At 41.6% G+C, this 13632-nt stretch overlaps 1 protein-coding gene across 1 annotated transcript in view; it reads left to right on the top strand.

The window, feature by feature from the left end:
• Positions 1-13632, top strand: part of LOC124722311 (glutamate receptor ionotropic, kainate 2-like) — a 593330-nt gene that overhangs the window by 264507 nt on the left and 315191 nt on the right. Inside the window, exon 7 of the mRNA XM_047247491.1 lies at positions 9959-10111. Within this exon, the coding sequence (XP_047103447.1) occupies positions 9959-10111 (153 nt within the window). The remainder of the gene's footprint in view (positions 1-9958; positions 10112-13632) is intronic.

Genomic DNA, 13632 nt, shown 5'->3' on the forward strand with positions numbered 1-13632 from the left:
CACATCCATGCCTGAGACAGGATTCGAGCCTGCGACCGTAGCGGTCGCGCGGTTCCAGACTGAAGCGCCTAGAACCGCTCGGCCACACCGGCCGTCTGTAGACGGAGTCGCCGATGTCTCGCTGCTAAAGGTAGCACACGACAAGGGTGCCTAGGTTGCAAATTCACATCCTCAGGCATGGTATGAGGAAAAACTGGAGCCGGTACATCTACTTTTATCGTGGTGCGAGCCACTGTAGGATCCCTGATCGCTTGCCGCACGATTCTTCGACCACCTCGCTTCGTCTTCTTCCTCGTCGCTCCAGATAAGGTACGTCGCACGTGGGTGCTATCTCTTGTCCACTGCTCCCAACATCGTCTCATGGAACACTTCGAAGGATCGACCTTGCGAGCCACTTGACGTGTCGACTAGCCTGCGGTTTTCATGCCGCTAGGTAGACCCCTCTCAAACTGGCTTAACGGTGAGAAATGTCATCTAACACTTCCACGTGGAAGTGAAATGTGCATGTCACTAGGGCCTTCCGTCGTGTACACCGGTTGCCTGATGCAAGTCCTTCCAGTTGACGCCACTTGGGCGACTTGCATGTCGATGAGAATGGGATGATGATTAAGACAACACACCAGCCAGTCCCCAGGCGGGGAAAACCTCCGACCCGGCCGGGAACAGAACCCTGTCCCCTTGCATGCCATTCTGCCGAGGTGACCACTCGGCTATGGTGGTGGACATCCATTAGAATCGCCTTGGGGTGTAGCCGTGTGGTCTGGGACGCCTTCTTCACGGTTCGTGCGGCTCCCCCCGTCGGAGGTTCGAGTCCTCCCTCATGCATGGGTGTGTATGTGTTGTCCTTAGCTTAAGTTATATTAGGTAGTGTGTAAGCTTAGGAACCGATGACCTCAGCAGTTTGGTCCCATAAGATCTTACCACAAATTTCCAAATTTTCCATTTAGAATTCTACAACTACTAACGTCCTCCTCGAATCGGGATGTGATCGTCACTTGAATGACTCGCCCACTATGCACCGTTTAAATAGGTCCCTGCAGGGTCTGTGGGCATGCGCAGTGGCACCAAAATTGGACCATTTGGATATCTGACAGCACTGAACGTATCTCCGAAGTTTAGCGTTTTTACCGTTCTCCCCTCTGGGTGCGCTATTTTCAGTGTTCCTGGGTGTATGTATGAACTATTTCAAGATGGTGTAATTAAACCCTGTGCTATTCGGTTACTATAGAGATAGTAGTAAAGAAATCCGTTCCAAAATGTAATTACTGCGAATGCTCACATTAGAAGAGAAAAACAATAGCTGTGAAGTGTTCTGACATTTAAACAGCTTTTATCGGATACGACATCGCAATCTATCTTACTAACGATTTGATTAGGATAGCTGGGATCATACAACAGTCTCGATCAAGTGGCGCAGTCAGAATATTCAGTGTTTTGAAAATACACATATCTATCTCACTGGTATGTTTACATATTGGCCTGATCCCAGTGAAATTACGTAGATTCTCGAAACCTGAACAGCATATGTTGCTGGGTGACGAATGGATACGACTAGTCGGCGTCTGATTCACTGTATGTATGAAACACTGCATTGTTGGCATTATAATCTTCACATTCAACGCCATTACTGATACCGACTATTTCTCAAACGCGGCTGACGTTGGCGATCAAACATATGCAAAACAGTCAGCTAGACACTTTGGGTAACGTAGTACTGAAATTAATTCGAGAGCTATCAGATACGTGTATCACAGGACAGTAATACATTCATTAACTATTTCCGTGGATTATGAAATCAGCCACAAAACACCTTGTAATGATACACGAAAGGAAAAACAATACGTAACTTCATCAGTTGAACTACGGACCACTGTTCAGTTTGAGATGTAGTACAGACTACATGATTTGTCAGTAATAAGAATATAAAATACGCTTAGCACCAGTTGTATTCACTGGAGTGACATAGCTGTGAAAAGTGTCTTCGTATATCGACAGCATCAAGATAGGAACTCCGAAGATCGGATGATGACAGGCCGGCCGGTGTGGCCGTGCGGTTAAAGGCGCTTCTGTCTGGAACCGCGTGACCGCTACGGTCGCAGGTTCGAATCCTGCCTCGGGCATGGATGTGTGTGATGTCCTTAGGTTAGTTAGGTTTAATTAGTTCTAAGTTCTAGGCGACTGATGACCTCAGAAGTTAAGTCGCATAGTGCTCAGAGCCATTTGAACCATTTGGATGATGACATCAATCATCTGTCGAAACAGGTCATCGTGAAATAAAATTATTATCCAACGATCTTGGCTGCAGATGAAATTTCTTTTCATTAGTTCAACACATGGCCCCTAACACATACCTTGTGTAACCTATTTACCCACGAAGGAGGTAGCTTACAGAACTCTCATTCGACCAATACTTGATTACTGCTCGTCAGTCTGGGATCCGTAGCAGATAGTATTGAGAGCGAAAATCGAAAAATGGTCCAAAGAAACAAAGAGAGTTACTCACAGGTTCATTTAGGAAGCGTCACAGAGATGCTCGTCCAAAATCAGTGGCAGGTGCTGCAAGAGTATGGAAAACTAGTTGTCACTCGTAGGCAGTAGTCCGGTCAGTCAGGCGGCAGCCGCTGGCCGAGCAACAGCAACAGCAGGGAAGTAATCGATTTTACGACATTTTTAAGAGTTCCTAACCGGGAGCGAATTATAAAGTTCCATCTGTGTGACTTGGTAGCTTATTTTCTCTATTTCTGCGGCTTAAATTAATATTTACGAGACACAGTTCTTGCGTTTTCATTTGTGTCAAAAAGTAACCATTTTTGTGACCTTTTAGAAGTTTCTAACGAGGAACGAATTATTTAGTCTCATCTGTGTGCCTTGGTAGTTTAGTGTTTGAATCTCTGCGTGTTAATCTAATTTACTAAACACAGTTCCTCCGTTTTCGTTAGTATCTACAGCAGAGTTCTGCAGTTGGTGTCGATAACCGTTTGTCTGTGTAGCGTAGTTTTCCACGGTCTTTAGTACGGATAGGGACTGTGATTGCCGTGTGAGGACGCGAGCTGACTTGGAGACGCTTCAGTCTCAGTTCTAGACTGTGTTGGCTTCGGTTACACAGTTTGAGATTGCAGTGGATGGTCCGGCCGGAGTGGCCGTGCGGTTCTAGGCGCAACAGTCTGGAACCGAGCGACCGCTACGGTCGCAGGTTCGAATCCTGCCTCGGGCATGGACGTGTGTGATGTCCTTAGGTTAGTTAGGTTTAATTTGTTCTAAGTTCTAGGCGACTGATGACCTCAGAAGTTAGGTCGCATAGTGCTCAGAGCCATTTTGCAGTGGATGGGCATCACTGTTGCGGAGCGGCCGTGGGGATCAAATGGACGTGTAGCACGACCCACGAGTTGGCTGATCGTTTCGCACAGATGACCAGCCCAGTTACTGCTCTCACTGAGGCTGACCCGTCACCTGTGGTCAAATGGGAGGTCGCGTAGGGGCGTGGCAGACTGCGAAAGACTTCCCGGGGCCCAAACGTAAGGCCTCCCTGGTTAATATCTCTCACTCAAGATGCAGTCGCTTGACCTGTTTCTGAGGAAACCTCTTAACCTGCAAAATATGGGCAGTCACAGGGGGTGGGATTATTGGAAGTTTGGAGCCCCAGGACTAAGCACGTTATGGGGTTCCTTAGGACATGATTACCAACAAGGTGAAGGATGCCTGTGTGCACTCCATGTGCATAGCAGGTGGAGTAATTCCGGATACCATGAAGAGCACAGGATGCAGCCAGCTGCAGGTGGTGGCTCACGTCGGTACCATTGATGTACGTCGCTTTGGACTGGAAGAGATTGTCTCTGGCTTTTAGCGGGTGTCTGAAGTAGTAAAGGCTACCAGTCGCGCTCAAGAGATGAAAACAGAGCTCCCCATTTGCAGTATAGACGACATGACCGATTGCGGACCTCTACTATGGAGCCAAGTGTAGGATCCGAATCAGAGACTGAAACCGTTCTGTGACCATGTAGGATGCAGATTCCTCGATTTTCGCCATTAGGTGGCGGCTTCTCGGATTGCGCTACATAGGTCAGGAGCCCAACATACGCAAGAGACGGCTACACAGGTAGAGGGGACTAGTGGCGTGGACTGTGCGATTTTTAGGTTAGAGAGCCTTGAGGAAACGCAAACAGGGCTTCAGTCTCAAAGGGTGCAAGGTCGAGTACAGGAAGAATGTAGATCTAGGACCATCGATATAAAAATTGTAAGCTGCCATAGCTGTGTTGGGAAAATACCAGAGCTCCAGAGATCGAAGCGCTAATAGAACTCATTGATGGTCATCTCGTTATAGGCACTGAAAGCTGGTTAACGTCAGAGATAAATTCAGCAGAAATTTTTGTGAAGGACTTAACAGTGTTCAGAAAGGATAGGCTCAATACAGTTAGCGGTAGCGTATTTGTTCCTGTTAGAAGTAGTTTATCTTGTAGCGAAATTAGACATTTCTGTGAGTTAGTATGGCTAGAAGTCATTCCTGGCGACAGAAATAAAATAATAATTGGATTCTGACATCCCAACTCAGATGATACAATTTCTGAAAGGTTCAAAGATAACTTGAGTCCAGTTTAAAACTAGTATCCGACTCATAGAATTATAGTTGGTGGTGACTTCAATATGTTGGTGAAAATTGATGTTTAAATGTGGAGGTATGCATAAAATACCATCCGAAATTGTGCTAACGCAATCTCTGATAATTATTTGGTGCAATTAGTTCACTGGCCCACACGAACAGTAAACAGTTGTGAAAAAACACTTGGCCTCCTACTAACAAAAAATTCTGAGCTGATAACGTGCACCAAAACGGGTACAGTAATTAGTGAATACAGCGGTGTCGCAGCGAGACTGAATACCGTTAACTCCCAAATCCGCCAAAAATAAACGAAAAATACATTTATTCAGGAAAGCCTTCCTGAGAGACAATGTCCACTCCTTCCAAATTAACAATGTAAGTGTAGACCAGATGTGGCTTTTAGTCAGAGAAGTAGTATCGACAGCGACACAGCAATTTGTACCAAAGATATTAACAAAAGACGGAACTGATCCCTCATGGTATACAAAACAGATCAGAACACTGTTGCAGAAACAACGAAAAAAGCATGCCAAATTTAAACGAACACAAAATTCCCAACACTGCAGATCTTTTACAGCAACTCGAAATTTAGGGCGAACTTCAAAAATGGTTCAAATGGCTCTGAGCAATATGGGACTTAACATCTAAGGTCATCGGTCCCCTAGACTTAGAACTATTTAAACCTAACTAACCTAAGGACATCACACACATCCATGCCCGAGGCAGGATTCGAAGCTGCGACCGTAGCAGCAGCGCAGCTCCGGACTGAAGCGCCTAGAACCGCTCGGCCACAGATGTCGGCGGCAAACTTCAATGCGAGATGCTTATATTAGTTAACGAAACTTTGCCTCGAGACCTAGTAGATAATCCAAAGACATTCGCTGGTACATAAACTATCCTAGCGGCAGGACACAATCAGTGCCTTCTCTGCTCGATATCAATGGAAATACTATCGGTAACAGTGCTGCTAAAGCAGAGTTACTAAACACAGCCTTTCGAAATTCCTTCACCAAAGAATACGAAGTGAATACTCCATAATTCGATTCAAGAGCAGCTGGCAACATGAGTAACTAATAAGATGATATCCTCGGAGTATTGAAGCAACGTAAATCACTTAATAAAAGCAAGTCTTCCGGCCCAGACCGTATACCAGGTAGGTTCCTTTCAGAATATGCTTATGCAATAGCTCCATATTTAACACTCATATACAACCACTCGCTCTTCGAAAGATCCGTACCCAAAGACTGGAAAGTTGCACCACTGTTCAAGGAAGGCAATAAGACTAAGCCACTAAATTACAAGCCCATATCATTAACCTCGATATGCAACAGGATTTTGGAACATGTGTTGTGCTCGAATATTGTGAATTACTTCGAAGAGGTCATTTTATTAACAGATAGTCAACAAGGATTTAGAAAACCTCGTTCTTGTGAAACACGACTAGCTCATTACTCACAAAAAGTTGCGAGTGCTAGCGATCAGGGATTTCAAATTGTTTCCGTGTTTCTATATTTCCAGTAGGCTTTTGACTCCGTACCTCACAACTGGCTTGTAATCGAAGTGCGTGATTATGGAACATCGTCTCAGTTTTGCGATTGGATCCGTGATTTCCTGTCAGAGGGGTCACAGTTCGTAATAACTGACGGAAAGTCATCGAGTAAAACACAAGTGATATATGGCGTTCCCCAATGTAATGTTACAGCCCCTCTGCTGTTCCTGATTTATATAAACTATTTAGGAGACAGCCGGCTGCTGTGGCCGAGCGGTTCTAGGCGTTTCAGTCTGGAACCGCGCTCCTGCTACGGTCACAGGTTCGAATCCTGCCTCGGGCATGGATGTGTGTGATGTCCTTAAGTTAGTTAGGTTTAAGTAGTTCTAAGTCTAGGGGACTGATAACCTCAGATGTTAAGTCTCATAGTGCTTAGAGCCATTTGAACCACTTAGGAGACGATCTGAGCAGCCGTCTCAAGTTGTTTGCAGATGATGCTGTCGTTTATCGTCTAGTAAAATCATCAGAAGATCCAAACCAATTACAAAGCGATTTAGATTAGCTATCCGTATGGTGCGAAATTTGAAACTGATCCTAAATAATGAAAAGTGTGAGGTCATCCACATAAGTACCAAAACGAATTAAATTGGAAAGAACACACAGAAAATGTTGCGGGGAAGGCGAACCAAAGAGTGTGTTTTATCGACAGAACACTTAGAAGATGCTACAGATCTACTAAAGAGACAACCTACACTACGCTTGTCCGTCTGCTGCGCGGTATGGGATCCTTACTGGACAGGATTAACGCAGTACATCGAGAACGTTTAAAGAAGGGCAGAATATTTAGTATTATCGAGAAACAGTGGGGAGAGTGTCACGGACATGATACAGAATTTGGGGTGAGAATCTTTAATACAAAGACGTTTCTCTGTGCGGCGTTATCTTCTCTCGAAGTTTCATTCACCAGCTTCCTTCTCCGAATACGAAAATATTTTGTTTATGCCGACCTACGCAGGGAGAAACGATTATCATAATAAAATAATTGAAATCAGACTTTGCGAGGGGAGATGTAGGTGCTTGTTTCCTTCGCACTCAGTTCGAAAGTGGAAGAATTGAGAATTAGTGTGAAGGTGGTTCAATGAATCCACTGTCAGGCAATTAAGTGTGATTTACGGACTAGGAATGTAGATGTAGATGTTGAAGTGTTGTACAGTACGATGTGCCTTATTGGTAAAATACCTTCCTCCTATTTATGCCTTGCGAAAATACGACGAAGGTAAAATTAGAGAGTTTCCATCTCTGACTGGGGCTTACCAGCAACTGTTCTTTCCGCAGACCATTTTCGGCTGCAACATAAAGGGGGGAGGGGGGGAGAACACACAAAGTACATTTCACTGCACAACGTAAGGTGACCTGCTGAGTACAGATGTAGGTACAGATATATACAGATATAGAACAACTGCAGCTTAACATGAAATATGAATCACACTGTGAATTTGTATTTTTACATACATAATCCCATAGCGAAGGTGATATTGACAATATGTGGCAAAAAAACGCCTCAGAAGAGGGGCTAGAGACTGTGGATCATTAGTTTGACCGTTAACCAGGCGAAAAGCAAGCCACATGACTCTGTTTCATTTTTGGATTCTGTGCTTGTAAGTTACTGTGGGTGATTTTTACACCACTATTAACATAAGACTTTTACATACTCCACGTGGAGAGAACCTGAGGTAACAGTGTAGTCCAATTCTGAGTAACGTTTAGCGTTTGATTTCTTTCGACCGATTCACTAGCTGAACTATTACTGTTAGTTGCTGATGGAGATTTTATTGACAATTATGACCAAGGATCACGTTTTCTGCAAACAATCATTGCAGAAGATGAGACCTGGTTCTGTCATATCTATCCAAACGGCCATAGTACATATTTCCACTTACACATTTCTACGAGTACCCAGACAATTGTGACATCACTTCTTCGATTTCCGTATACTTCGTTAATAATTTTCAGTAGCTTCGTAAGCGGTGCATAAGTTGTTTCGCGCCAAGTTAAGATTAGTTTGAAGATGAAAGAAGTAATCTTGTTTGTATCGTCTGCTTTCTCTGCTTTATGGCGGTATTCGATAAACTTTTAACCTACTTCATGTTAAGGGATATGACACTGAAGAGACGGTTTAACGCTGGATAATGAAAAAACAGATTACTTTAGCCATGGGGCAGGAAAGTTTAATGGAGGCATTTATGATCAAATCGAACGTTTAAATTTCACCTATCCTAATATTGTAAGAAACGGGATTCCTTAAACATCAGTTGATAACATTTAAGTCTCATACTTGTAGAAAGCTCTGTTCAACGGATACGTAATGTAAGTTACACCAACTGCTAGGCTATTTATCTTAACTTCATTGCTGCAGGCTTTTTGATATGTCTAAAAACTACCTCTAATTCGAACAATGCGCACCAACTGTTCGTTTTTAATCCAGACGCTTGTTATGAGGGGCGTTCAATAAGTAATGCAACATATTTTTCTGAAAGCAGATTGGTTTTATTCAAGACTCCATTATACCATGTTATTCCTCAATATTTTGGCTACAAAACCCTATTTTTCAGCATAATCTCCGTTCCATGGAACGTCCCTACGCCACGTTACTGGGAGGGGCTCCGTGTCCTCATGGTACCACTCTACTGGTCATCGTCGGAGCCAATGTCTTACTGCATCAATAACCTCCCCGTCACCCATGTACCACTTCACGTGGAGTGCAGCTTTCATTGGGCGGCCAGCCGGTGTGGCCGAGCGGTTCTAGGCGCTTCAGTCTGGAATCGCGCGACCGCTACGGTCGCAGTTTCGAATCCTGCCTCGGGCATGGATGTGTGTGATGCCCTTAGGTTAGTTCGGTTTAAGTAGTTCTAAGTTCTAGTGGACTGATGACCTCAGATGTTAAGTCCCATAGTGCTCAGAGCCATTTGAACCTTCATTGGGCCAAACAGGTGGAAGTCGGAAGATGCGAGATCTGACCTGCAGGGTGGATAAGGAAGAATAGTCTAACCAAGTTTTTTGAAGACAACCAAGAGACGGCCGGTTGCCCAGCGTCCATCACCTCGAATGAGAGTGTCCGCACGTTCCAACATCGCAGAAGTCACAGCTGTGTGCTGTCGGCCAGCACACGGGAGATCGGACAGGTTTGTGCAACCTTGTTGTGATGATGACAGACGCCTCGCCCAATGACTCACCATGCTGTTGCTCAGTACCAGGTGTGCAAGCGCCTATGAATATCTGTAACGGTATGGTTTACCGCCAAAAGAAAATGAATGACAGCTCTCTGCTTGGAACGCACCTCCGTTACAGCTGTCATTTTGAAGGCTATGTGTAGTGGCGCCACCTACTGGAACTTCGTGTAATTATAGGGGCTAAAGGGGAATATTCGACGACGTTCTATAAAAAAATTCGCATTTTTTCCACAGAAACTGGCACAGAATACAAAATGGGCTGCATTACGTATTGAACGACTCTCGTAGCTCATTTTCTATGGAATTATTCTCATAAATGTAAAGTACTGGTTAAATTCTTTCACTGCTTCAGAATTCTTCATGAGACGCTAAATTCTAATGAAGATCCGTCTATTACTAATGTGTTTTAACGCTTTTTTTTAAACATGCCCGTTTATTCGACACCTATGTAACACTGAGAGATGTGAAATCACGAGAAAAAATATATTTATATAAAAAAATACTACAGGTAACAGCAATGTTAAATTGATAAAGTCTTTGAGAAATAGGAACGAGAAAAAGTGTGGATTTTTTATGGTTAGTAAGATTGTCACCATCTTTACCAACTGAGGCATTGAGACGCAATTATCTGTTATATTACAGGTGCAAACAGCGTTGGCGTACGACGCAGTGCATGTTTATGCTAATGCGTTGTTCAAGCGAGAGACAGCTGTACCAGTGGCCGACGAGAGTCTCTTCTGCAATGACAGCCTCGTGTGGGACCACGGCATCAGCGTCCGTGATTTTATGTTGAAGGTAAGACCCAATGAAGCTAAAGACGTCTGTTCCCAAATACATCATTAATGAATTGTATAGCCAGACGATTATGATTAACGCTCTGCCACGTATAGTAGCGTGCTTGGATCACTTGGAAGTCATTTGATGTGTACTTAAAGTCCCCCAATAAGACATAGATAAACTATAATACTTTGTTGGTGGTGAACAGCAACCAACCATAAATTGGTTTTACATTCTTTTATTCAAAAAGTGCCGATACCGGTTTCGAATTTTTTACAAGTCATCACGACATTTGTTTCATGCTTTCATCAATACAGGTTATACACTGGTTTCCTGTGCGTTGTCCTAGGGTAAAAAGTAATTTAGAATTCACAAATGTGTAACAAAAATGGTTGCACTATATATTTATGTTGGAATGCAACTTACGTGAAACGTCCATCTGGCGCAGATGAAAGGTGTGGCAGTGAAGCAGAATTCCTGATCACAAGACTTTGCACCAAAATCCTATTTCTCCCGAGAGCTGTTCGATAAGAGTAGGCATGTGCTGGAATTGGGTTTCAACATCCCCCTTTTCTCACCACCATTCAACACAAACCTGACACTACACTACCTACAGGTCCATTATAGTTACATACACTTTTCAGATACACTTAAAACAGACAACTCTCAAACTTCAACAAGGAAATCTGCTATTGTGCGCGAAGCGAACGAAAATGTCTCCAGTTAGGCCGCTGAATCTCCCTTTCGGAGTTTCGCACCAAAGCATGCAGTATGACTATACTTTTTATCTCTAGTATGAAGTGACTACCCAAAACATTATGACCATCTGCTTAATAGCGTGTTGGTCCATCTTTGCAATGCAGTACAACAGTGATAATGAGGGGCATCGATTCGAGAAGTCCTTGGTCGCATCCAGAGGTGTGTGGTACCACATATCGTTGCACACGTCACACAGTTCTTGTAAATTAATGGGCCTATGGTGTGTGCATGCAGAGCTGGCGTGCAGTAGCCTCCCCGACGCCAAGGTGTCAACGTGACTTCAGTATCATCTTTCCTAAACCAATGTAGTAGGATTCTCACCTTGTGACATGGACAGTTATAATTCTGGAAGATGTCATTGCCATCACATAATACATCAAACACAAAGGATGAGGTTTTGGTGCAATAATGTTAGTGACAGCACGAGAAGCTAGCTTGTGGCATGAGGGAGTGTTAAGTATGTGGTGACTCATCCAGCTAGCCATGACTAGAAAGCCAGATGAAGCTTACGAGGAATTCAGGTACTGTTGATGGCTCAGCCTCAAGACGCAGGTATTCCTGAGGCAGTGTGTATGTGCTGATTTAACGGGGTGGAGACAACACAGTGGTAGATAAGATGGATTAAATGAATGAGAGATAATATATATTTTCAATGAAATTACATTACAGAACGTACAAAAATTACACAAAAAAGGGAATACATAAGAGGAATTGTGTCTGCTAGATGAGTTCAATGTAATTTAAAGCATGAGGCTAGGATTCTTATTGTAATATTTACTATTATTTGGAATTGCAATATATTATAAAATTAATAAAAAATAAACAACTGGAGTAGTTTGAGCATACTATTTGTCACTTGAAATCTGATGACACAAACAAACCACATTTAAAACCACACATGTATAAAGAATTACAGACACGTTTATTAAAAGATAATAAACAAATTTTCCAGTCCTGTAATCCATCCACAGTTGCAAGTAATATCAAGACTGTATGAGTTTCACAGATCCTTACCAAATATTGCAAGTGGATGAGTAACAATAATTTTTTATTTGGTGAGTATGCATTATTGTGTGGAGAATTTTAGGACTCTCCTTCATAGGTAGGGGGTGGGGGGCACTACACACACACTTAGGTAGCAGGTTCTAGCAAAGAGCACATGGCTTTTTTCTCCAATGGAAATCACTTGAACGAAGATGATCTTCTTTTTGTAAAAGATCGTTGAGAAAATTTACAGAATCAGCATTTGCAAGTGACTGTAGAATGACTACTGGTGTCAACACACATATTGCATAAGGGCCACGAAGAAAATATAACAGAAATTAGGGCTTATATGGAGCCATTTATTTATTTAACCTGATCTGATAAGGACCATCAGGCCCTCTCTTACATTGGACCAGGGTTTCACACCTACAGTGCCTTTTTTACATCAAAGTTTCCTAAGAAATTAAAATTTTAATATCACACATAGTATTAAAATGATCTGAACATCTGAGGAGGAATTGGGAGTAAATATTACTGACGTGAACTAATAAAGTTAATAGTGGCAGTTCTTGGTCTACTGCAGCTAATGCCACTAATAGTGCTAATATTAATGATGATAATAATAATAATAATAATAGTAATAATGAAACTAATAATGACAATAACAGCAATAATGATAATGACCTAGAAAGTACTGGGGAAAGGTAATTTAAAGAGACAGAACCAGCTAAGAATACTGAGAAAAGTGGAAAAATCTAGATGGAAAGATGGATGTATAAGGTTAAAGAGTGTGTACAGGAGTAGTACCCAGATGAGAGTTCTGATGCAAAGAGCATATTGGATTAAAATTTCCAAGACGCAAACCAATATTCTAATTTTGCAGTCTCCCCCCACCAATAATTTTTCTATATCCATATAAGGAAATTATCATTTAAAATTTATTACTCAAATATTAAATTAAAAAATCTAAAATTTATTCAAATTCAGTTACGTGAATCGAATTACCCTTATTTTGTTTTCTACGTCAATAAAAAAATTTAATCCAACAATTTTTTCTAATTTATCTTCATCTTCTGAAAAGATTTTAAAATAGCAACCTGGAAGAACAATTTTAAATAAAGTAATAAAACTTTTTCACCATATTTAGACAATAAAAGTTCAGCTTATGAAACATTGTAAGAATTATGTTTCTTCAGCTCTCATAATTCAGTCAACACTTCTGCTCAACCATTACTATTACTGTTAATGTCTCTTACTAGAGTTTCAACTCAATAAATTTTGTCCATTTTCTTTTGGTTTTATTTATTTAGAATAAAATTTAAGATTTAACTTTTTAATCTATAGAAGTCTTAAGTTTTCAATTTTTATCTTCCCTAGATCCATGAAAATATTTCATAAGCAAATGAAAGCATGAAGTTAAAACTTCTATAATTTTTTCTAATTTGTTACTGATTAATTAATTAAAAATTTTCAGTAAGCATTCTGTGTTGAGAATTATGAGTTAAATTCTTCTTGCCATACGTAACAACACATACAATTGCATCATTAGCTATTTTTTCATTAAGGAATGCACATAATTTCAATGTCAATTTTTGAGAAGTTACAAAATTTATTCTTCTAAACATATTTATTACATAGATAGTGTAACTCTGAATAAAATGGAATGCACTTGCATTTACATTTTTTAATTGGGTTATTCTCTTAAAATCCCTAAAAGTATCATAAGCTTTTAAGAAGTTATTAGGTGGATCAAGATTCTATAATTCTTGAGGCAAAATTTCATTTATTCCATTTTT

Source organism: Schistocerca piceifrons, chromosome X (genome assembly GCF_021461385.2).
Source record: "Schistocerca piceifrons isolate TAMUIC-IGC-003096 chromosome X, iqSchPice1.1, whole genome shotgun sequence".
In the NCBI taxonomy this organism is placed as follows: Eukaryota; Metazoa; Arthropoda; class Insecta; order Orthoptera; family Acrididae; genus Schistocerca; species Schistocerca piceifrons.